General features: G+C 41.9%; 1 protein-coding gene across 2 annotated transcripts in view; it reads right to left on the reverse strand.

Moving 5' to 3' along the window:
* Nucleotides 1–13,976: 13,976 nt before the first annotated feature.
* Nucleotides 13,977–27,027, reverse strand: part of hhip (hedgehog interacting protein) — a 35,675-nt gene continuing 22,624 nt past the window's right edge. For both annotated transcript variants that reach the window (XM_030428865.1, XM_030428874.1), the window contains exons 10-13: nucleotides 26,432–26,577; nucleotides 25,113–25,194; nucleotides 16,670–16,818; nucleotides 13,977–16,524 (exon numbers count right to left, since the gene is read on the reverse strand). In XM_030428865.1, the coding sequence (XP_030284725.1) occupies nucleotides 16,328–16,524; nucleotides 16,670–16,818; nucleotides 25,113–25,194; nucleotides 26,432–26,577 (574 nt within the window). In that variant the 3' untranslated portion in view covers nucleotides 13,977–16,327. The remainder of the gene's footprint in view (nucleotides 16,525–16,669; nucleotides 16,819–25,112; nucleotides 25,195–26,431; nucleotides 26,578–27,027) is intronic.

Raw genomic sequence — 27,027 nt, forward strand, 5'->3', positions numbered from 1 at the left:
AAATTAAACTTAATTTTATAGTTGCTGATTATCATTTTGGAGTTAAACACTGCCACAGAGGGCTAAATTTGGACTGAACTGTCAAAAGGTCTGCTTCCAAAATTAACACTTTCACAAGATTTTGCTGTTTATGGTGTTTTATTTTTTTTATGTTTAAATCTTTTTTTTGCTGATTTGGCAGCCCCGAAGAGTAAAAGAAGACCTACTCTTCCACGAGACGACAGAGCTTCTTTCTTCAGGCTGTGAGCCCCCACGGAAACTCATCCTCAGCACTCGGCCATAAAGAATAGCTTTAATTCTATGAATTCTTCTACCCAGAGAAGTCCATCCATTACATTTGATGATATCCAATATGAGGATGATTTTTCTGAAATCTGACATGTACTGAAAGTTTCAATTGAGACAGTTTGTGTATCTCATTGTGCATTTTTAGAGTCAGGCTACGTGAACAAGAAAAGGACAGACAGACAACAAGGTAATAAAAACAATATTAAATGTAACTTCTATGGGTTACTGTAAAGCTGAACGGATTCAGAGAAGAAGTCATGAAAAAACCACATTCTTGCAAACATTGCCCCACTTCTAAAATCTGACTATATTTTTAAACTTTTTTGATTCCTGCCTGCCTGGCAATATTTTCAGTATCAGTCCATCTGCTTGTTCCTGCACACAAAACTGCTGAACTCGAGACTGAAGCTTGTTTGGAGTCCCAAATAGAGAGAAAAATTCCAGCAGTATGCTTAATTTTTCTACAAACAAATATAATATGTGATCAAAGTCACATGCTGCTTATCATGCTTTAAGTTAATACCAGTGAACACCATAACTTCCACGAGATTACTTTAGTTAGTAAGCAACCCAGTCGCCAGGATGAAATGTTGGCTGCACATCTTCAAGCCACTGATATGTACACAAAACGTGTCATATTGCGTTCACATTAAACGTTTATGTCTTGACTTTCAAGTCAGGAGGCGAAGGGGACGGCCAAGCCATTAACCATGGTTTGAGATTGTGTTTCAACATTTGTAAGCATCAAACCACTGTATAGTTTTGACGAGGGACCTCAAAGTTTCAACATTTGTACGCAGGACACAAGTGGATTCTGTTAACGAGACCCTGGGACAATCTGCAGTCGTGTTCGTGGCGACAAAACCCAGAAAGTTCTTCGATGAGATCATCAGTCAGTCTGGACATCTTCAGCTGTGTGTGTGGTGACCTAAACAGATATTTTGACCCAAAAAACGACGTTTTTTGAGCACTAACCAAGATGGTTTCCTCTCTCGCCTCTGGCACAACATATAACATATACAACAAATTCAAAATAATGTATGAGAGGTGCATTAAGCAACATGTTTAATATTTACATCAAACAAAATTACACTGCTACCGCCACTCTGCAGCACGACCCAGCTTAGTGTCACTTTCACTTATGTGTACCAACACAAACTTAAACAATGCCACATTATATAAAGCTGTGGGCAGCTGCTCCCTGCTGGCAGAGCGCAGAGGTAAACAAGAGACTGGTGCAGAAGTTTCCTGCTCTTCGTCAGTTATCACTCATGGCATTCATGATAAACACACTATTCTGTTTTCATGCATTTATACAAATAGCTTCGAGCGCCCATGAAAAAGTGTAAAAGTACATCTGGTTCTAATACGCATGTCAGTTTACAGCATGAATGTATGTATGAGTGCAAAGCAGATATGCATGCGTATCCGTGCATGTTTTTTTTTTTTTTTTCTTGCCGAAATGAAAGAATCTGATATTATTCAACACTTTGTAACCCGCTCTTTAAGACCCCCGTCGTTGGTATGTTGCAGAGGTTTTAAACAACTTGGTAGAAGGGGGTGTGTCGTCATTGTTTTGAAGGTGTCTCTCTGATTTATAGGTGTGGAGAGCTACTACAGTTTTTTGCTTAATGCTTTTACCAGGTGACCCCCAGGATGATGGAGAGTCCGGGGTCAGAGATCGGAGAGGGTATGCAAAGGAGTCGCCCAGGTGTGAGGGGTTAAAGACTAAAGGTCAGGGGCGAGGTCGGCAGACGGGACACCTGCGAGGGCCTGATGAGGACAGCAGGGACGGCTGTGGCAGGACGACAATGTAACAGATCTGGGGGGGGGTGTCTCACTCCATCTATCACCATGATGTTGATTAACAATTTTCAAGATCTGTCTTCCATCAAGATGACTCTCTAAATGGATACAAACCACCGTGGAATCATCTGAAATCCCTCCTAACCCAACGGCTGAAGCGAATGGCCGGCCACCCAGAGCCCGGCACTACTCGAGGTTTCTGCTGGTTAAGAGGGAGTTTTTCCTCACCACTGTCACCTAGTGCTCGCTCATGGTGGGAGTCTGTCTGGTCTCTGTAAATAAGATTATAATAAGACTGAGGTCTCAACCTGCTCCATTTGAAAAGAACCCTAAGGAAACGTCTGTGATGGTTCTGCGCTATTAAACTGAACTGAAATCAGCCAAGTGGCGTTTTTTTCTACATGTTTTAAATCTGGCTTCATTATATTATAAAGAAGTCCAATGAAGGAAAATGTATTGCTTGATTTAATTCGCTGCTTGTTCCTTTATGTGAAAGTTTTTATGCTGCGGTGTGACTCCCTTATAAAAGAATATTTGTGGTGAAAGAAAGCTTAAATAAATAAGTTAAAAATAAACATGTGCTGCTTGTAGAGTTAACATTTGCTCCAGCTTTAAAAACATATACATTTTCTATAGTTTATATCATTATAAACTGGATATATTTGCATTTTGGACAAAACAATATGAGGAATTTCAACCTGAGCTGCTTTTTGGTTTGTCTGTTGTTGGTTACTGTAGAAACACAGTGGTAACATGGCACAAGTGGAAGAACATTCACTTCTTCTGTAGATATAAAAACCCATACTAAGGTGACGATAACACAGCAATTCTTAGTGTCAGCGATTATACACTGACGACAATATGATTATGCATATTTTATATTTTATTATATTTTAAGTAGTTCAGAGGCAGCCATGATAAAAGCTGTTCGAATTCTCCAACAGGTAAGGAAAGGTGCTTTTAGTATCGTGTGTACACGTGGACAATCTTTACAAAAGGAAAGGTTCTGTCCTACAGCGCACCACACGGTCATAAACAAAAAACAAAAGATCCACTTGTTACATTCGTTTGTTTTATTTATTTGATATGGACAAAACTGTAACCTTGGTGCTGCAACATACAACCATGCACAGGCCCAAAGTGTTTCCATCAAGATGCTTATTTACAACACCTGTCCACATGAGGAAAACTAGAAAATACAGGGTAACAAATGCAGTGCAATTACAAATGCAGGTAAAAATACAATGCAGTGATACATTAAACATTACACATCCACAGCCTGTGAGCACTAACAAGTACAGTCAAGTCAACAGCCCCCTCTGCACCCTAAATGAAGTAGTGTTTTTCAGCTGCTGGTTGTCAGTGTTCATCCAGCTTCCATGACACAACACATTAAGAACGTACAGAGTGAAGTATCCAAGATGCAGATTTAGTAGTCCATCTTTGGAAAAATGGTGGTTTCCCCACGGCAAACCCAAAAACATCCACCGTGATATGATTAAATAGCTTAGTGTGGACTCTCTTTGCAGAGCAGTTGTCTCCTCCTACACACTTATGAATTCTCCTTCACATCTTTCCTTGACCTCACAATGTTTTTCCACTGAGGTCAAGGAAAAGTGGTTAGGAAAGGACATAGGAAGTGACTGTTCGACTGCGCCCTGGACGTTTAAGGCTCAGTGATTGATGACTAAGTAGACAGAATAATTGGCAGCGAAAATACGCGTGTAAGCTCCGGCGTCACAATTCAAAACACAAAACTGCAGCCTGCTATTACCACAGAAGTGATTGACAGGTCTTGTGTGAGGCAGATTTGCATGACTTAATGTTTTCTGACGCTGTGACGGGTTTGTTAACATCAGTAACATTGATCAACACAAGTAAAACAGGCGTGATTTAAACTGTTACAAAATTGGGCCTCCTTGCTTACTTCCTTCCTTCCTTTCTTGCTTCCTAGTCTGCTTGTGTAACAACCTCCTCCTGTCACCACTTTGCCATGTGTGTTAGTCTACAGCTAAACTGGAGGTACACAGTGTACAGAGAGGCAGTGCAGCCATTAGACACAGAGCTTTGGAGAGATTAGGATGCACACAGTACACCAACACCACCACAGGCAGTCTCTGTACCAAAACGAGGATTAGAGCTTTGGCAAGGCAGCACCACAGAAGAACACTTAACCATGCACAAAGACACCGGAGCATCACCAAATGAAAATCATGCACCATATGTGTTTTTTTTCCCTTACCTTATGTGGCACTGATGAGAATGAATGGGCAATATTTTCTGAGAAGGAATGTGCAATCTTTATTTTTCAGTTCAATATTTCACTGAGGGGAACGGCATGTTTACTCTGTAATCTGCCATTTCTGGAATAACACTGACTCGATTTATTTATGATTCATTTTGTAGAGTGCGCTCTGAAGCTTGACTTGGAGTTATGGGGATGCATTTGTGTGATTGTGTGTGGCTTTTGAGGCACTGTTGCAATTTGTTGTTATACCAGAGCCATAAACAATCAGGTTTTTTTTTTGCTCACAAAGCGCGGCTTTGCCTTTTTTGTTGCTGATTCATTGGACAAGTTAAGAGGGTTTTTTTCAATTCTTGTTTTGACTGTTGACTCATTAAAAAGCTTTAATTAATCAAGCTTCAAATCGTAAAGGACTGGTTGAGAAATGAAGTATTTACTTCGTGCAGAGAGTTTTGTTTCTTGGCAGTTTCTCATGCTTGAAGGCTACATTAAAAATGGAGGTGGCTAACTTATATCAGCATGATGACTGGAAGTGAAGCTAGCCTGGCTTTGTTAAACGGTATCCGCACCAAACTTGTCTTGGGAATACCACTACATATCTGAAAAAAGTATATTAGTATAAAGGCTTTTGTGGCTCCAGATGAAGCTCCATGAAATCTGATAAATGCCTGAGTGATGACACTCAGTGGATATATTGCATTGTGGGTAGTGTATGCAATGGCTAATAGGCTTCAAAAAGCTGGAAAAACACTGGATGAAGGGAAGGGCTTATTGTGGAAGATGCAGCGGAGGTGTGAAGGGAAAGCAGGCTGGGAAGAACTCAGGTAACAGGGCTGGGCTGATTCAACAGATACAAGACAAGTGTGGAGGGAAGCGCAAAAAACTGAACACTGTAAAAACGGCAGAAGACACCACAGAAGTCAGAAAGCACATAAAACACACGTATGATTAAACTAACATGACAGGACCATGAAATCCATGCATGTGTGCTCAAACACGGTCCACTGACAAAGTGTGTGTGTGTGTATGTGTGTGTCTGCGTGTGTTTGCTATCACTTGTGCAAGACCCCAACCTCTTTGCTAGTGGTGTGTGATAAACTGTTTGGCCCACACAGCGCAGCAGAACGGGCCGTGCCTGTACAGATAACAAGGCGGCAGGCATCTGGCAGAATTCACTGGCCTGGACACACAGACATACGGACAGAGGGCTGATGCAAGCCATGGCCCCACTTCAGTCAGACGAAAACCGCATCTCTGCAAGCACAGAAAACCAACTGTACTTTACTTTCTTTTCCTTTCGCTGTTCCTTTTTCCCGTTCTCGCAGGGCAGGAAAGTTCTGGAGGGTGGTCGGTGTTTGAAGAGCAAACACTGTCGAGGACACGGTCATCAGACGCAGAGGCTGTAATAGTTTTTTCTGTGCTGCCGTAGTCAGGTGCCTGTGAACATCAGCGGACACTTACAGTCAACTCTCTAGACCTTTTTTGGCTGTGCTTGGTCCCTTCGGTCGACACACACTCTGGCAGGGACACACACAAACACACACACACACACACACACACACACTGTTTGACCCCGGCGTTAGCCCGAGTGTTAGCAGTAAGGCTGCGGCGGATGTCCCACTGTTGACTCTGAATGATGTAAGCTCGAGATGAGCCCAGCAGATTAAGAGTGAAGGCAAACAAAGGACCCTGCCAAGATGAGCCACAGTGTATACAGATTAATATAACAATACAGCCACACGAGCGCTGCCGTAAACCATTTGCATAACTCTTTTTAATGTGTTTCGGAAAATTTCCTTGCCTTGCTTTGAGGGGATACCCCCACATGGAAACTTATACCTAGGTGGTCCATTCCAGCCGACATCAGTTGTTTACCTAGCCCGGCCGAGGATCACAGAGAGGGGAAGCAGACAAAGAGCGATGTGTTGTCTTTGACAGCCGCATGCACATTCATTATAGATCGCACACACACAAACACACACACAGTGATATATGCAGGTTACACATGCACTGTAAGGACCTTCATGCTACTGTACATACACTCACAGTAGCACATTTCACTCATACTCGTATATTTTGTGGGAACAATTTTGTTTTCCTTTTGTTTTTCCCCTCAATTAGGATACTTTGTGTCAGGATACAGTGGCTGTCAACGCTGGCAAAACACAAGATCAAACCGATCAGATTCACGATTAATTTGGTCACTATAAACAAACGTGAATGCTTTCCAGCTATAACGTCATTAAAGATTCAGGTTAACAACGTGTATTCAGAAGGCAAAAAAGAAAAGCATGTTAAGTACAAGATGAATAGTAAAGAAAACAATTAAATCCCGCCCACCTCAGCGGGGAAAACATATCATCGCTCTCCGTTGACTTTGTATTGCTTGGAGGTACCTCCTTGTGTCAAATGGCTGCTGTGTGTAATGGGATGCACTACCAACAGGGTAAGTGACTTCACTGAAGAAGTCAAATGTGGAAACCGTGAACAGGCATCAGTAGGAAAACTGAAGGATCCTGAAGCCTGGTACGCCAACTTGTGTGTGTAGCCAGCATATTTTATTTGTAATAAGCTCTGCTGAAATACTTAAAAAAGTTTATATTGTTAATAAACCTGTTAAACCTGCAGGTAAGATGTTCAAAAGGAAGTTCCATAATCAATATCAATAATATTCTATGGTATGAAAGGAGAGAGAGAAATGAAGCTGTCCTTATTATAATAAAGTGACAGTTGTGCTTGATTCATCACACGACTCAAGAGGAAGTGAGTGTACACACCTGCTGCAACGCATTTTGTATATTTTAGGTAGCACTTATTATTTCTAGGGTACACTAATAAAAAGTAACAAGCTGAACCTTTTATCAAATTAGACTAAAATGAAAGAAGTAATACGTTCTTTATTAGACAGTAAACAAACACAAGTGGGGGGTCTAACAGGTAGGAAATAAAGATGATTTTCATTTTATTTTGTAATACAGATTTTGTTGTGATCTGTTGCAAATTAGCCGTCTTTATTTCCTACCGGTTAGACTCTTATTAGTCCTTCTTGCAACACATTACAACAAAACTGTACCACAAAATAAAATGAAAAACATCTTTACTTCCCAACCTGTTGGACGCCCTACTTTGGGCACAGCCGTGTTTGTTTATTGTCTGATAAAGAACACATTATTTCTAGCTTTTGTCTAATTTGTCGGCTTGTTACATCCCACTGGTGTACTCTGAAATATATTATTAATGTGCTGCGTCCTCATGAGCAAACTCATCCAGCAGATCCAAAATGTGAAGACGCCTCTCTTCCTCTTGAGTTCACCGTTAATCTAGGGGCAGAGCCTTGTATAATTTAAGTCTGTAACAGTTCGGTCAATGTTGAGCAATTGACAATTACACAACAGTAACTAATGAACTGATTAAAACCATGAATCAAAAGAAACATCCAGTACATTAGATACTCTTATCTAATACTTGTTTTATTGCTGGTGTCTGTTGCTCAGACGCTCATAAACACACATACCTAATGTTTTCTTTCTTAATCCTCTCCTGTCAGTGTTGTGTGGTTACATTATGCTTTTTCTGCAGTACAAGACATCACACTCCCCTCATTTTTTATACCACCGCTACCCCTCACCCCCGTCAGTCTTACCTGTCGCCCAACACTCAGTGCTGCTCTCAGCCCTCTGTGGGGGTTTAGCATGTGTTAACATGACAGATTGAGCCCCAGTGGGATCCTTAATTGCATCATTTCATGGATGCGAGTCAGTGCTGTGGTCCGGGAGAGTAAACAAGCTCTGAATCCAGGAGCGAAAGAGAGAGGAAGGAGAGGGGGAGTGATGGAATGAAGAGTGAATGGAGAGATTGAGTGGAGAGTGAATGCAAGAAGAAAAAGAGGAAGTGCTTCAGGATGGGATATTGGTGTAAATAACTGAGGTATTGAGATGAAATGAACAAGTGTGAAATATGAGATAGTGGAGGTGTGAGGACAGCAAAAAAAAGAAAAGAAAAAAGTCTCTTACAAAGCAGACAAAAATCAACAGCCTTGCATGAAACCACCCAAACGCCTCTAAGGTGGTCGGCGAGGGAGGTTTGTTTTGTTATGTGATAAGCTGAGAGTTAGCTGAGGCACAGGGAGAAGGCAGCAACAGCAGCAGCAGCAGCAGCAGCAGGAGGCTGGTTGGAAAGTGTGTCTTCATTAGTAAGTGATCGGGGCCAGGGAATATGAGATTTCAGCTTCCTCGGCCGTGCGTTTCAGTAGTGCTCACTGAGTCAGCCCAGAGTAAACACATGAGGTCACAGAATACACTAAGCAATTAAGGGTGTGACAAAACCAGATAAACAACTGTGGTATTGACATGCACACAGGAAAAAAACACACAGGTACAAACTCACTGAAACAGCCGCCACACATGTTTACACAGTCCAGATCCAATATTCTCACAATATGTTGCGTCCTGAGGAGGCACATTTCATATCCGAGAGACCGTCTCCAACGTGGACTAACGCAGACGTTAATACGAAACATGAATCAGTGTTATTCCCCAGCTAGGATCCTTCCCTGACAAGACATCATGACTTCATCCAGCTCAGCCAAATGTACAACATACTGTACATTCAATGGTGATCTCCACAGTTTTGTGGTATGGTGGTGAATTGGTAATGTACGGTTAGATCACAGTGGAAACAGTTATTCATGATGCATTCGTCAAACAAGACTTGAAGGGACGTCACAGTCAAAGTGAATATCGGCAGATGTTTCCAGAAAAGTGTCATGGGATGGACATGGGTGGCTTGAGAAAAAGTTAGAGTCGACAGCTAGAGTAATGAATGGTACTGTGGATTCGATGAAGCAGCCGTGCCAAAAAAACAGGCCAATTGAGAAAAAAGTAGCCTGTCCTCATCAGAAAAACAACCATATAGGTCGACAGTGAAAGTAGCTTATTACGACCTATACTTGTGTTTTTTGTTAGGCGGTGTCCTCTAGTGGCTGTAAAGGAGGAAGTGAGGTAGTATAAAGACCAAAAAAGTCCATAAAGAGAAAAGGTTTGGGATGGATAATCAGTTCAGGACTTTGATTCAGGAGACTGCTGTTTGGTTCCAGAAGTCAACGGTGAGTTATTTTAACTAAAGTAGTGAAGTTAGGACATGTTTATAATGTAGGTATGTTTGTACTGACAGTTACAGACGTGACATAGCTATTTTAAGCCAAACCATGATGTTTTCCTGAACCTAACCATGTTTTTTCTGCCTAAACCTAACCAAGTAGGGATTTCTTCGCCTAAACCTAACTGTGATTGTACAATGGTGTTCTCTTAAACCCTACCGAGTAGTTTTGTTGCCTTAACCTAACCAAGCAGTTCTAGTCTAACCAAACTATGGGTGTACGACAATGTGTTTTTTAAACCTAACCAAACCTTTTTCTCGCCTAAACGTTATCAAGCTGTTTTCTTGCCTAAACCTTACCAAGAAGCTTTAGTGCCTGAAGCTAACCAAACTGTATGACAAACATCTGAAAAACCTGTCACGGTTAGGATCATATTGTTTGGGGAACCGTGATATATGTCATTTTGGGAGTCACTGGCAACTGACCTATTCTGTCATTTTGGTATAATGATGTGTTCGAAAAATGACTTCTTTGTATGCGTAGTTCAAGAAAGCAGCTGACAAGTCACTTTGTTCTACCAGCTTTATTAAAGGGACCGGTCCTTTTACTGCAAATGTGAATTGTTTATATGCAAACCTTGAAAATACTATTAAGCAATTAGCTCATTGAAGCACATTTTTCACAGCAACTCCAGACCTTTCAAGTTTCCACGTACAGCTGTTAGAATAATATATGTTTTTTTCCACTGCATAAGTCGTCATACTATACCTGCACTGGCACTGTGTTATGTTTAGCCTCCACATGCATACCGTAGTTTGTACTTATAAAAGTCACACTCAAAAGGCAACCTGAATATTCACTTAATGCTTATTTTTAGAGAATGCTGGTGAGTTTACAGTCCTCTCCTACACACACAGTGCTACACCTGGACTGGACTGCCATGAAAAAAAAGGTTGCTGATACTGGTGGCTAAAACATCAACTCAGCAAAATGTAGTGAAAATGCTAAACACCTCAGGAAAGTCACGTTTAAAGTGAAAGGAGTCCTTAAGGAAAATCTTTGTTTCATAACCTCAGTCTGATTTTTATGATTTGTTTGTATTAACAACTTAATTACTGAGGTAAAATGTTGTGAAAGCTCCACTTTAAAGGCTCCATTGGTTCTAGAAGTAATTGTTCATACCATTTTATTCAAATGCAATGTTATAAAGTATTCAAACACTTAAAAGAACATACAAATATCCCGAATCATCTGTGCAAAAGATAAACAAGCATCTTTAGAAAAAATTAGTTTTTTTTTTTTTTTTTTTTTTTTTTAAAAAGAGAGCAGTACAAACCTGCATGCATAAGGTGTGGAGTTACCTATGACTCCCATGATGAATTTAGGTAAATGTATACAACTTATACAGTATTCTGTGCGGACGTTTGACTTCACCGACATCACTGTTACTCTGTAGATGGGTACCAATGATGTTTTGTGCAGTTTTAGTCACTCTGCAGATGTTTCCTGTTCTGGGCCAAGTTTCTATTGCAACAGAATTTAGCTTTATTAAGTTTCCTCAGGAAGTAGAGCCTTTTCTGTGTTTGTTTTTATAATTTGACTTTAAAATTTGTTTTTTTCGACTGATGATGATGGTGTCATCCACATACTTAACAATAGAGTTCTGTGGATTGTCTTGGAGTGCAGTCATGAGTGTACATTGTGAAGAGGAGGGGGCTGAGCACACAGCCCTGGGGGGCTTGGTTTTGCACTAAAGTAAAGCAGGTGTGACTGCCAATCCCAGGAGTCTGGGGTCTGTTTTTGAGTCGGTCCAATATCCAATTGCAGAGTGTTGTACTCAAGCCCAGAGAGTGAAATTTTCCAATCAGCTTCATGGATAATATTGTATTGAATGCTGATATAGATGTTTTTATTGTCAAGGTGTGTGAAGACAGAGTGGAGGGCAGTGGATATGGCATCCTCTGTAGATCTGTTCGTTCTGAATGCATACTGGTGAGGCAAGGGTCCAGGCTGGCAAGGATGTTATCTTTGATGTGTTGGAAAACCAGTTTCTCAGGATAGATTTATGTGCCGCAGGGTGGTAGTCGTTAAGACAAGACATGGTAGAAACTTCTTATGTACATGGAAGGATGGTGTCTGTCTTGAAGCAGGTATCAACAGTCTCCTGTGAGAGTGAGACGGCCATTGAAAGCCACTCACTTTGAAATAAAAAATAAAAATGAACATGTGAAATTTGATTCCACATTTCACAAAGGCACTTTTTCGTAAGGGTCCAATCACGTATGTCACAACCTATATCTCACAATAAGCCATCCATATAAACAGCACTGCAATCAATAATTAAAACATTGATGCGAGCATCAGACATAATTTCTAAAGCAGGAGGCGGTGAGAGCCCCACAGGACATAATAAATGATTACAGAATAGGACCACAAGTAAATGCAGCATAATGAATTGTTCACTTTCAGAAAGGAATGAGAGAACGAATGACGTATTTCTTAATCACAGGGCTATTGTTTCTTCCTGTTTTGCCCTGTCTCCTCCTGTTACCCTATAAGTATTGCTTGTGCCGACTCTTTCACTCATGTATACAATATTATAGCATGCACTTCCAGCCATCTCAGTCCTACAAATATTTGGTATACAGGCTCCTCATGTTTATTCAAAGTACTGGGTTACACTGTTTGGGAAAGATAGCCAGACAAGGGCCCTTTGGGAAGGAAAAAGAAAACTATTCCAAATGAAAAGTAATGATTCATGCCACAGATAGTGTATAAACTCAAATATACGCTGGACCTCGCAGCACTATTGGACAGTTCCACTTTATGCAATTTTGATTGGATCCGAGCAGTGCATAGACAACTTAGTATTGCATTACTCTAAATATGGCAGTGTGTGCACTTGTGTGTATGTGTGAGTGAGACCAGAGTGAGGTGGGTGGTCTCCACTCACTATCATTATACAACACAAAGCCTCATTGGTATTTTGAGAAGGAAATTAATATTGCCATCAGCGGTGGCTCTTGCGTGTGTGCCTCCATGCATGGATGTGTTTGTGTACTTCCGAAAAATAGAGTGGAGAATTTCCACTTCAAATGAGGAACCTTTCCGGCTGAACTTTGGCATTGCTCAAAGTGACGCTGCATGACGACATAGCAGCCATCTCCGCTCTCTCCTCGCCGTCAACTCTGCGGGCAGCTTTTCCATTTGAGCAGGAGGGAAGGGAAAACCCTGGGCCTCTAGCCACATTGGCCCACGTTTAACTTAAACATCTCAACATCCTTCTCTTTACTCTTTTTACCTGGCTGGAGGTCAAACCATCGGTGGAAATGTTGCAGCTGACTTACCAGAAATGAGACAATTCCCAGCATGGGGCCATTACCAGAGACAAGGTTCTTGTACATTTAATAGCCACTGGATTAAAAAAAATAATAATGTTGATAGGAAAATCTCGTATCTTTTCTGTCTTTTTGCAATTTCTATACTGTCATTCTTTAGTGAGAATATGCAGTAGGGGCAGACTGGACACATGTAGAGAAACAGATGTGTCCGACAACTGAACCCAGCTGGAAAAATTGGACATTTAGATTTTATTGGAGGCTTCTCATAAGAGGAGTTTGACATTTTTGGAAATGTACTTCAACGGCTTTCTTGCAGAGACTTAGACTCTCATATCTGTATGTATGCAAGTATGAAGCTGCAGATAGAAACCTAACAGCATCTCTGAAGCTCATGAATGTATAGGTTATATTACAGAATAGACTATAATGTGTACATATCCAAAGTGTAAAAAAAACAAAAAACATAAAAAAGGGTTTTTAAGAGGTTCCCGCGTTGAGTCTTCATGCTAAACTAACTGTCTGTTGTCTGGCTGTACAGAAGCCTCATGTTTAACAGAAGCATAGAAGAATGGTGTCAATCTCTGTGAGAAACAGTGAACTATTCCTTTATGGACTTCTGTTTAATGTTGACTTTATAGTCGAGATCATTGTTCACCTTGAAAACAGCAACTGACAAAACAATTGCATCATTTGCTGTTCTGGTGTTGAGATCACATAGTATGATCTTGCTCTGTAGACGTACCTTCTCCAGCCAACGATAGCCAACATAAACAGGTGCATTTCCACGACAACTGGGAAACCTGATATACTAATGAAGGTCACGGTATGATTAAAAGCTTATAGTGGACTATGTGGTGTGAATTTGTGGTTAACTGGAGGGCAGTAAAATTTGATATATATACATTGAGAGTCAACTGATACACTTCCACTTGTAGTGTATTTACGAGTGTAGTCTGGACAATGCAGCGACTCAGCGGAGGGTGCAAAAATGTCAAATTCATATGGATGCAGGCAACATATATGGCGACTGAAGTTTGCAAGACATAAATAATTCATTCATTTTAACCCAACAGCAATTTCTCTTTCCAGTAATTACATTTAATCCAGTAGTTATAGCTCACTGAAAACCTCCAAACTTCGTTAGGTGATTAGTTTTTTCATATATTACTGACTACCAAAAACGAAAGAGAGACAAACATTTCAGACATGCTATAAATTTTAATAGACATATTGATATTTCTGTAGAGAAACAAAGTTATCCCTAGTTTTATTTACAATACAGGAATAAAAAAAAATTGTCACATACAGTACAATGGTAAAAACAACATAGAGAACTTAAATAATTATTTTATTTGTGTAACTACTTAAATAATGAAAATGGTTATTCTATTCACACCACGCCGTCTCAGCAGCTACAATGCAACTTTCACATTAAGTGCTAAAAAAAAAATTATAATTTTCCATTTTACAGCATGAATTCCATTTTGACCAGGTAGAGTTGATTTATTTCAGCAAACACAAGCGAGGCGGGAGATGAACAACAATTACATCTTTATGGACACTGGACTTCAATTAACCATGGTACTTGGGAGACCTGTTTTTCAAAATAAGAGTTGGGGAGAGAGCAAAACTGCAACTGTTTGCCTTTGAAACTGTTCAACACGATGAATGATGGTTATGTCAAGACTCAATTCATTTGAGGGACATTTAAAAAGGGAAAAGATGTAATGTGGAATTCTCAAGAAGCTGTTAGTTTCAGAGAATATGGCCATGCTTGTATGTGAGCTGCATCTGTCTGTCTGGCAACTGGAAAGACAAAATACATTAATGCGACTCCAGACAAACCCCGGTCCATGTTTGGCTGGTTTCTGACTACATGTAGGAGTCAGATGCTCATTAGAGTGTAACATTCAATCTTATCTCCATTAGACAGATCCTTAGGTTAATCTTAAGTCTGCTCTCTGCAGATAAGATCTGCCTCTGACTGTGAACTGCTTCCACAGTGACTTGGTGGCCCGACGGGATCTTTGATCATCTCACAACAGAGATGCATTTCTGACAGCCGTAATGAAACCACATGTCAGGGGGAAAGAAGAATTAGAAGGACTGCTCCGAATTACTATATGCAGGACCAGACATGCATTACTTTTATGCACCTCACGTGTCTTTCTTAACAGAGGAAAAAGCTGCATATATATATATATATAAGTACAAGAACATGAAATGACATGAACTGACAAGCTTAGTGTAAAACTGCTTTCTATAAACACCATTCTCTCCCATATATTATTACGCTTAAAAAAATAAACCCTCCTCTATGATAACAATAGTATGCTATAGTTTTTTTTGTTTTTTGCAATGCTAAGTAGTACTTAGGTAAGCTCTATTGGAAATATACATCACCGCTTCGCAATCTCTTTCCCTTTGTATTTTTTTTTTTTTTGAGTTCAGGTTCAGTGTGTGATGCAATGAAAGGAGTTTGTTAGACCATACCTGTGGCAGCGTGGTATGTACTGGATGTGTGTGAGTGTGAAACTACTCTCATTGCGATTTTTTTATTCTTTTCTTTAAAGACAAATTCATTTTGAATAATAAAGTGAATGAAACAAAAAAATGAATACAGTGCATGGGAGCCGATAACTCCGTTCAGATTGTATGAAAACTGGCTTTGAATGTTCTCACTCGGTCGTTCTGTTGTCGATCCATTCTGTACATTGGTAGCAAGTGAGTGTTGCTAAACAAAGTATACGTACTGTATACTGTTATAGTTTTTTGTTTTTTTTTGACAATGTGCCCACAAACTAAATACAACATCATAAGTGAGACCACATCTCTCTTGTGTTAGTGCCTTTAGAATAGAACAGCACAAAGCACTGCAGGCTCTATGTGACTCTCGTAGACTTCTCAGCTTTTGATAACCGAGGCAGAGGTGCAGAGTGTTCCTTCAACGTCTGTGTGTAGACAATTATTTAGCTGGATCTTGAGCCACTCCACTCTTTACAATTTTGAATCCTTAAAGAACCCCTGGACGATCAATTGTCTCCGCTGAGATGCCTCAAACTCCATTTTTTTGAGGGGTCTCGAGGAAGGCGACAGATAGCCCCTGAAAAGATCCAAAGTCTTCAGTTAATATGGTCTGTTCCTGTGGAGTTCCTGTTCCTGTGGAGTGTGCGAGTCTCTTTTTTTTTTTCTGAACTTCACGAGAAAAATGTCTTAGTGGAACTTCCATAACTTGGCCATGCTTGTCAATCATCTCGCTTGCTGTCTGCAGGTCAGTGAACACGGCTTGGATGCCAGGCCTGGTGCTCAAGAGCAAGTAGCTTATAGGCGAAAGAGGAAGAGTTTGTTGATGAGGATGATAAGCAGTCTGACGGGATCCTGTGTGTGTACTGTATGTGTGTCTGTGTGTGTGTATGTACATGCCTGCGTGGGTGTGAGGGAGATTAAGAGGCCATATTAAGGACACCTCGTTAGAGTCTGCTGGTGGTGGTAGGTAGATTTGTGTCAACTTGAGGATGACAGCGGGGAGCAGCCCCCCTCTGCGCGCCCCTATACGATATAGCTGGTCAGGTCCAGGATGTACGAGGTCATGTCGATGATGTGGTCCAGTATGCCGTCTTTCTCCTGGTCGTTGGGCATACCCCCCTCGCTCTTCTCACACTGGGCCCCAGAGTAGCCGCTCTTACACAGGCACTTGTTGGGCTCCATACACACTCCTCCGTTGCGGCAGGCTGGTTCACATTTGGCTGCAAAAGGAAAGAATAAAATTTAGGTCAAAAGTAGTAGCAAGAGAAGACAGGACACAGGAGATCAAATCGATGACATTTCTGGAAAGGAAAAACACATTTGTCCAGATGATACTACTTTGAAAATCTTCTAAAAGGCACTCACCAACTCGGCAGAGCGGTCCCTCCCAGCCGGGGCTGCAGCAGCACTTGCCAGTAGGAGTGCAGTGTCCGTTCTTACACTGTCTGGAACAAGCTGTCATCAGCAGCTCTGGAGGCTCCACCTGACGCTGGCACTCCTTAGGGGCATGAGGCCTGCAACAGATGTCGGAAAGAGGGGAAGTCAATATGTGGGGGACGCAAGCATCACATGGCAATGCTAACAAATAACAGAAAGTCCGGCTGAGCATTTATTTATGTGAATGTTCGCTTAGTGTCATCCAGAGTCACACCCCAAGTTTCGAAATACATTTTGAAAATGTCAGTTTGAGAACTTGTTTGACAGCTTCATTGACATGATTATAAATACTGGCAGTAACACACAAAACAGTTGGGATATAATTAATGCAAATAAATATGGAATTCAAAACTCCAGTATGGACCCCAAATACTGGTGGTTATCTGTTGTGAAATAAGTCTATTTCTAGATTTCTTTGAAGGTAGTACCGAAACATAGGGGGCAGCTCAGAGCACCTGACAACTGCTGTTCTCTACTAGCTATCATGGGCTGTACCTAGTTACTCACTATGAGTAACGGAGCCCAGCTCAACTGGATTTGGCCGAACACGGCTGGACACCGGATTTGCACCGAACACAGTGTCTGAGGCCGTTGAGGGTTAGTCTGACAACGGGGGCTCTAACCATGAGTATGTCTTTGGGGACGAAAAACACGCGGCAGCCAGAGAACAGCCACAGAGAGTCAGACAGCAGTTGAAGAGCTGGAATATTCTCACATCTGACTCTGTGAATACAGTAAGTATTTTGGAAAGACAAACCACGACTGTGTTGGTGCTTTTTATCTAGTTTATATCAAGCTTGTATGATGTGGGAGTTAACAAGGCAATTAAGCTCATGGTAGTTCGGTCTAACGAGACTTTGGAGCCCATTAAACTATCACCTCTTGATGCAACCAATGACAATAACAACTGTAAGGAAGTAGTCGTAGATGTAAACAGGGGCGTATTGGTCGTGTAAAGGTGTGTACTTATACTGCAAATCAATGTCTGGATGATTTCATGCCACGAGACTAGATTTGTTTAACTTCTACCTACTTCTCAGAGTGCTGGCGTGTGACACGACGCAGCTAATCAGCTCTGTATTTGTTCTGCGCTCAGCCGCCGTGCCAAGAGGAGAAAATTAGCAGGGTTGGTCTGCAGGTTGTTTGATTGGAAAAGTAAATGGATGTGTTCCTTCATCTGTCTGTGTTTAGGCACACTACGTTAAATGTTTAGAAGTTGGAGTCCTTTTAAGTGAGAAGTCACACCCACCAACACACATCAGTTGCTACGTGCCGGATCAAAGTTTCCACCAAGTTCTCGTGCAAAAATCCATTCATAACTTTTTTTTTTAAATATCGTGCTCACAGGCAAACAGAGAAGGAAGGACTGGGCAAAAACAAAACACTTGTCCAACTCTTACTGGCCGTGGTACACGGTAATACTATACTGTGATTTGTGGAAGTACTGTATGACACAAACACTTCATTTTGATCTATCATGATAGCTGAAGCCATTTGTTTACTGTATCACAAGAAGTATCAACAAATCTGCCATCAGATGTTGTGATGTCGACCAATGATTTTCTCCCTTTGGCATCTTTCTGTATATTGTCGTCATAGTGGGTCCACTTTGAATCCACCGTCTGAGATGGATTTTAACCGTACGGCAGAGACAATTACTTTGTCAAGCGCGGCGCCTTTATCGTTTCTGATTTATGTTTTTTCTTAAAATTCTCCACACTTGAAGAGCAAAACAACACTGAGGGTTAACACGGGGCTCCCGCAGATACAAACACGACTTGGAAAAAAATGCAGACACACACAAACACAAACATCTCCACACCATATGCGTGAAGTCTGAACACCACAGAAACATATTGCGAGAGTTCCATATTAAGACAAACATCCAGACACGCACATCGGCAAATGGGCTGGAGCAGAATTATTTCATATCACGCTCGACAAATCTGGAAATAATACAGCGGGTGTGTAATCAAGTTCGAATGTGAAGCGTCTGTTAGCGTCTGTTGCCCACTGGCCCACACACACACACACACACACACACACACACACACACACACACTAATACACATTTGTCTGTGTGTGCTTTTGTGAAAGAGAGAGAGGAAGGCAGAAATGTAGATGTGTAAACAGTGAGGTATAAAGCTACCGAGACAACACAATTTGCTGGACACTGACACGCAGGCATGTTAAGTGGACCCCTGTGGACCGATACTGTTATGAGCGCTGAGAGCAATGAGCAGTGAGGTCAGGGTGTGTGTACGGTACTGCTTGGTCCATGAGCAAACAGGCCTCATCAATCATGGCTGGAGAGCAAACGGTCCAACAGCAGTACAAACCAAAACTAGATGGAGTTCAGGACCTTTAAAGCCCCCCCCCAGGTCAGTGTCTCTTCCTGTCTAATGGTCGCTGGTCCTCCTCGAACAGAGAATGGGGGCGTGGCTAACAGTCATACGTAGTTATAACCATCGCAACCGCACTGATGTTCTAGCAAGAAAAATAGCATTGATATTAGCATGGATAGCGATCGCATTTACAACTACTAGTCACCTTCGCTACCAAACTCACATAGCTATCTCTCCTTCTCATGCTCGACCACACCACGCACTGCCCCTGTTTCTTAAAAGGAGCCGCGCAGCTTTTATAGCCCCTATCGAAGGATGACGTACGACTCCCAGGTTCTACTGTAGTCACATAACATTATACCATCTGAGCCACCGCTGGAATTTTGTGACTTTGAGCACAAAATTAAGTTATTATTTATCAGAAACACTGTTGCTACCATCAGGGGTCGCATTTACTAATCAATTCAACTTTTTAATTATAACTTTATTCTTTTACACATTACGTATTGACATAATTTGCATTGACATGTCATGCCGAATGTTACTTTATAAAAGAGGAGCGTCCGTTACTAACAGGTTAACTGTCTAGTCTGAGATGTTATAATGAAATAATAATAATACGCAAAATTTAGATCGATTTTGATTGTTTTATCTCACTTTTAGTCCATGACTCTCAGGTAAATGACTCTTTAGAATGATCACTACTTTATTTGTTGAGTCACACCTGCTCTGACCATCACTTGTTAGGGAGATATTACATTTGTTCACTGTACAGGATTGAGTGTGTGGGAAGATACGCAAGTAAAAATCTGCCAGTTAGTGGAAAAAATAACTGCAGCTACAATGTTGTGCGGAGATAATTGTATTTATTTGACTGTGTGAGTGTTTACTCAGCAGTGTGAAAAATGTGTTGCAAATGTTCTGACAGACACACTGACTGATGGCAGTGTGCAGTGACAATACTGTGACTGTGTGTGTGTGTGTGTGTGCGTGTGTGCGCGCCCTAAAGTTGCTTTAAATTTGGAGGATGGAGGGCAGGGGGGGTTGATTCCCATGCTCCCATCAGCACCCAACTCCAGACTCCATCCGCACTGGCTTTTGTTGTCGCAGGCTGCATGTAGTTAAAAAAGAGCGAAGGAGGGAAGCAAACAGAAAGAGAGGGAGAGAGAGAAAGAGTAAGAGTCCCTGGAGGATGGGGGGGGGGGGTCTGTAGCTAACACTGTTAATAGCAGGCAGGGGTCAGCAGCGCTACTAAACAGTCTGTACGACTGCCAGGGTGGCTGTGAAAACAGCACCTGCTGGTAGCGCCACTTGACAAAGGCAGCTGGGTCAACAGCCACTGTGGGAATTTATCAACTTTGGGAGGGGTGGTGTATGTGTGAGAGCGAGTGGGAGAAGGGCGACAGTGCTCACACATGAGGTGGCTGCACGGAGAGAGAGAGAGAGAGAGAGAGAGACAGAGACAGAGAGAGTCGATGATGATGACAACAAAAATCGCAAAGCATAAAACGAAGATCAGGTCATAGATAAAATGAAAATGGAGTGGAAAGAGAACAAGATGTGCTCGCTGCTGCAGAGATAATGCAGAGAAGAGGCCAGATGAATGCAGGTTAAGACTGTCGTTTTGTGTCCTTACACCGGGGCAAGCTGAACATTAACATATCTTAACACTGACATCCATTCAGGTCCGCGCCATCAGAGCCGTGTGGATGCTCTGCCTCAGATTTGTTCCTCATCTGTTTGATTATTATGTTTGCCAGTGTGTGTGTGTGTGTGTGTGTGTGTGTTTAGCTTGTTGGCTCGCAGGGCCCGTTTGATTGACATGAGGTATATGTGAGAAAAGGGCTGTGGAGTGGTGTACATTGTGCGCCCTAACAATGGCTTAATCAAACGGCCCAGTGTGGTCTCTTTTGCTGTTTTGTCATCCGACTCCATTGTTTGGGGGCTTCTTTTGTAGCTTCATTCCTTGTTTTAATTGTGCAAGAAATTTACTGTGTATTGTAGGAGCCAGGGCTATTCAGTGCGACTGGCAAGCAGCTTTGTCAAGGGGAGGACCATAGCAGAGATGTAGGAAGATTTAGGAGGGATAGGGAAAATAAAGAAAAGGCTTCTTTCTGCAGCGTGCTGGGAGCTAGCGTACACCACACGCTCACACAGGCTCACAGATGTGCATGTTCGCGTGTACCCACCACCCACACAGTTTATATCTGTACATACAAAACACAGAGAGGCACACATAAGGATAAATATATCCACAAACGAGCACCCGCAGTCTCCCTCCCCTGTACATGCAGTGATTTGTGACTTCCATGGCTAATGCAGTTCATAAAGGAGGTCCCAGGACCCTATTTGAAGTTCACTGTGTCTTTTTAAGGTCTCCGCTCGCTGTAATTCAATCAGTCCGGCCTGCAGCTGACAAAACCCGAACGTGTGAAAAGTCCTCCGGAATACTGCTCTCCCTTCTCCTCCGTGGAGGAGCGGAGGCAAATTGCATTTTACACCAGAAGTCAGCAGGAGGTCTGGCTCTATATGTTTCAATTAAGCCGTTGCCAGTGGCAAACTTTAAGAGCTAGGCTGATTCTGTCCAAGTGCGTGGTTGGAGCACAACATGTCCCTATTGAATTATGATATAATAAACATGTAAATTTACAGTACAACTCCCATGGCGTATTGTATATACACAGAGGGGCTGAAACAAATCCCTGTCTTGTGCTGTATCGTAATATCTTTGTTTGTTAGTATGTTTCATTTCTCAAAAAGAAAAGGGGTCTGTCTAGTATTATTTGTTCCTGGCATAAATATAATGCTCTCTCTGTGTAAATAATTATGTTATCAAATGCAGACTCAGTGGGACTGAGAAGTAGCTTAACTTGCCCATGAATACCTGCTTCAGTATATATGTGCAGAGTAAAGCCCAGCAAAATTAAATTTCACCCAGTTAAATGGCCGAGGCTTTGCTTTGATTGTTGTCGAGCAAAATAAAACCCAAAAACGTAATTATTTGTCTTAATCAGATATGACATTGCGCAAAATTTTTTATACATGATTTAAAAAAAAAAAATTCCTAAATCGATTATTTGATTCCCGAATCAGTACCAGGTGCTTAGTTCCTTAGCTCATTGCTAACATATCACCAGAGTTACCATGCTAAGAGTAATTAGCATAGCGTTCAAAATGATTATATCCTAACAAGTGATCCATTTCACTCGACATGCTGAACATAAAACATCATGTGTGCTCATACTTGCAGGTTTATACAGTATCTCACACTGACCAACTACAGCATCCTCAAAGGGTCAAAATTCATATTAAAATTTCTCAAGGGTTTTAAAAATAAAGCTACTAGTAGGTAGGTAGGAAGAGACACTGCATTACAATACAGTCAATCTACTCACATATTCTCTGTTATTTATTATTCTTAAAGCACAAGCTTGATGAGCAGAAATGTAAATGTAGCAGTTCACTTCATCTTGCAACCAATATAACATCCCTTGCCAAATTTGAAAAACACAAAGGCCCTCTTTAGAGCCTGTGCTTGGTTTGTCTGTTCTGGGCTACTGTAGAAAAACATGGCAGACTCAGGAGAATCTGGTCGTCCTACAAATATAAAATGCTTATTTCAAGGTAACAAAAACACAACAGTTCTTAGTATCAGGTAATTATAAACTATAATGTCAACATAACCATTGATATCATATTCCATTTCTGCCAATAGATCCCCCCAAATCCGACAAACTGCACCTTTAACGCCTTTTTTAATGTCTTATGTAAAGTAGTTGGAATTACTTTGGTGAAAGGTGCGCAACAAATAAACGTATCTTTTCTTGCTTTAGCTGAAATCTAAGTGCATGGATTCCCGTTCTTATGCTACACAGTCCACTTTAAGGATTTCAACTGGTCACCATATAGAGACAGATAGTGTATATGATTGAAAGTATTTCTATCTGGCTGCTATACCACAAACAAGCCCTGCCGCTCCCTACGTCTGTCCGCCTCTCTCACTCACATACACCCTCACACGCCACACACATCCAGCATGTTTCGAAAATGCATGGTGGCCTATTTATTATTGGAGGGGTACTCCAACTGACAAACAAATACCTAGAAATGAAGTCATCTGGCCAGGACATGTTTACACAAACACTGCTGAGGGATTTTATGGCTGATGTTTCCCTGTAAGCCTTCACCGCTTTCCCCAACAGTTCCTCTTTTCCCCCCTCTATGTTCCCAAACACACAGTTGATCAAAACACAGCAGTAGATGCTATACTGGACCACAGAAACCACCATACTCTAAAACAAACCTCTAAATGTGAGGGCTTTAGGGTCCAGATGTCTTTGCAGTATGGAAAAGAAAAAAAAAAAGGGGGGGGGGGGGGGACCACCGGACTTGATAACGCGTTGAGGTCAGACACGTTAGCTACCCCATTTACTCCCCCCGTCACCCCCTCTCCATCCTCCCTGAAACAAGATCATAATAACGAAGGCAGATTGTATTAGGAGTCTGGACTCCAACACCACAGGGTCCGCGCAGACTAAACAAGTCCACTTGATGGTGGAAAGAATTGTTCTTTGGGAGAAATGCATCCAGCAGCCACGCCAGAAAACATAAATAAGGAGCGAGCCACCAGGGCCCCTCTGAAACATCTGTGTTGTAATTAATTGCACTAATGCCTGGGTGGCACTGTCGTCACCCAGGAATAATCAGCTGCGGATATGTTTCTATTGCTGATTCTGAGGCATGCAAATTCTTCCTGTCTGCCTCTCTAACTTTATCTGCCTCTTTTAATCAAATCTGACTTGGCCTAAAGAAATATTATTCGTTTGGGACTTTTCCTGTGCGTTCAGTTCGTCTAGGGTTGGACACGATACGCTTACAGACCTGTGCAGATGGGCCTAACGCTGCAGGATCTCAGTCTCTCAACTTCCTGCACAAGTCCCGATAAGACGATAGGTAAAAACACGGTGCGGTTCAGCTTGAAACTCAATATGTAATTGGTTTGAATATACAAAGTCTGCTCATGTTTGCAGTAATTTCCTGCCAGCTTGATACATCAGACATAAGTACTTATACATCTGTATCATCCGTATCGTGAGGGATGCATTCATGCCCCGTCTGCATATTTTCTCGACGTGAGTGACAAATGTTTATCACATGTACTCGGGTTTCCAGGAACAGTTTATAGATCCATCCTGATCGGAACAATTTCTAATACTGTGATGCATATGGTAAGGATTAATAGACAATAACACGCACACACGTTTGAATTATGAAGTCGCGCTCACGTGCATGTTCCCAACACATTCCAGTTGTTTAACATCAACTAATTAAGCGTCAGACTGCACGGAAATGGACTGGACGGAACCACTCACAGTGAAGCTCATGTGAATGATGATTAAAATGTGCGCTGGGTTATATGCCCAAACACGCATATAAAGTATGTAGAGGTTTCTGAGCTCAGCAACAGGTGCCTTTGTGATGTCCCTGCTCTCAGCAGAATAATCCCTGCTGTCAAATGTTCTGATAATAACCAGCAGGCAACAAATCAGCCAGCTAGTCAGTGCTGCTGTTAGCAGTACTTTACACTAAGATTTTGAAATGCGGTGCTTATTCTCCAGTTACCGCTCGCCATTTGTTTTGGCCGAGGCAGGCGGTCATGGTGTGACATGATGTGAAGTTCTATTCACAGTGATAGTTGTTAATTGTGTGTGTAGGGGACGCGGGTGAGTGTCGAAGATTTGAGGAGGAAAACGAGCGAGAAAAGACGTCACTGCAGTGAAATGTGGTTAACTATAGATCCGTGGTTTCATGAGTCAGTGGCTGGATCTCGTTTGATATAGTCTATGTGGAAAAACAAAAACCAGCATGCAATTAGGGATGGCCGGCTTGTAGATGGTATGTACAAGTGCAGAGGGATCCCTTACTTGTTGAACCGGGACCTGACTGTATGCCACCCGAATCTATAAACATATGATGTCTGAAAAGAGGCTCGCTGAAATGGCTGTAAATGTGCTTCATATTTGTACCTTTTGGGGTCCACCAGCTTGTAGAGTTTCCCACTGTGTGACTGCGCCATGCTTTTACTGCTTGCCAGGATGTAGACCTCACCTGCAAGAGAGGAACAGTCACAACAAAAATTGGCCATCAGCGCTATTCGCATGACATACTGTTAATATGCAGCAAAAGTCCCAATGCATTGCAAAAAATAAGAAGAGGAGACAAGCAGGCACAAGTGGATGAAAGGAGAAGACACGAGGAGATGAAGACGACGAGTGTAGCTAAAGCTTCTGCATCGGCGCACTTGCCAAAGGACTTTGAGAAAGAGTTTAACGGGACAATTGGATACTCATGACTGGGAACCAGGCGGATAATTTAATGAGGAACAAGCCCGCAAGAAAATTCCATAAGGGGACAAATTGTAAACATGTGTCCGTGAGGCCCATACTTTGGGACACGAGCCCACCCCCCTCTATGATTCTTGCACCACTTGCAAATCAAGATCAAATGCAGGAATCTTTAAATACCTCATCAAATAATAACTCCACGACCTGGCAAGAGCCGTGATCAAACATTTCTGATGCGATCGCGTCCTCGTTTTAATCAGAAACACCAGAGCTGACAGCTAATAATTTTGAGTGTCTGGTGGGGGTCCAACTGGTAAAAACTGTTCTGTATCATATTAGTCGGCTCACCTCGGCTCACCCTCCCCTTATCTTTACGCTGCAGTCCCCCAGGTAAACAGTAACACATCTCCCCGCTCATGCAAAACATCGCCTGGTAGGTGGCCCGATATATAGCTCATAATTGGGTCTTTGGAGTATCATTGCTATCTTATGGAAATGACAATTAATCCAGGAGGAAGCACTCACTATTTAATATCCTGTTGGGAATGAGCCATAGAGGTAGATTAAGTACGGTATTACTTGCGACGTAGTTTAGAGATTTACTCCTTTTCGGCTGGGTTTTGCAATGTTCCCATATTTACAGTCGTGTTTTTATGCATTACCATGTGTGCGTGCAAAAAAATTACAAACATCTTTTAAATAACCAAGTGGAAAATTCCACACCATGATGTTAATGTATGTACCCTTGATAAATATACAAAAAGACGACTCCAAGCCATGAATTTTCCATAGTTTTGACATCCGTCATTTGAAATCAACAAGCCTTTCTGCGCTCGTGTAAAACCCCGAAGTGATTTCAGAAGATATGTTAGCACATAGCTGTCACTCACGCGGATGTAGAGAGGAAGAACAAAACAAAGGGGGGGGGGGAAGAGAGAGAGAGCTAGATTTAATGGCAGCATAACAGCGGTCGGTTTCTCATCATTCATCGTTCCACTAACCCAGTTCATCCTCTCCGAAACCCAAGATGTGCCCCACAAGCATGGAGCCACAGGAGCCAGCCGAGCCGAGACACAGAGCTTTCTCCTGCCACTGGTCGCCGCTTCCTGACGTCGACAATGTAGATTTCTGGAGGATTCGCAGGTTGCTGAGAAAAAACAAAAAAAACCCCCAAAACATAGAGTAGGTCAATCACTTCAAGTCTCACATTGTCAGTTTGTGTCATGTCGACTTCAACGATACTGCGCATAAGAAAAACCCGTGCAACTCACTTTGCAGCAGTTTTCGGAAAAAAAGTACAGTTGGGATCTGGAAACAGCTTTTACTTCTAGTAATATGGTTCAATGACCCATCTTCCTTTTTTCCACCCCGCGTCTCACATGGTGTCATTTAAGACCTCGGCTTTTAGTTTCAAAACAAACATCATGCCGGAGCCTTCACTTAGCCACAACAGTGTGCCCTCAAATTGTAATGAGGCACAGAATTAACCGACCACACATTGTTTTAAACACAGTGCCAACTCCTGATAGTGTACCCCCCCCCCCCCCCCCCCCCCCCCGCTATTTACTTCCTTTGTTTACTCAAGCGTCAGTGTTTG

The sequence above is a fragment of the Sparus aurata genome, chromosome 1 (genome assembly GCF_900880675.1).
Source record: "Sparus aurata chromosome 1, fSpaAur1.1, whole genome shotgun sequence".
NCBI classification, from domain to species: domain Eukaryota; kingdom Metazoa; phylum Chordata; class Actinopteri; order Spariformes; family Sparidae; genus Sparus; species Sparus aurata.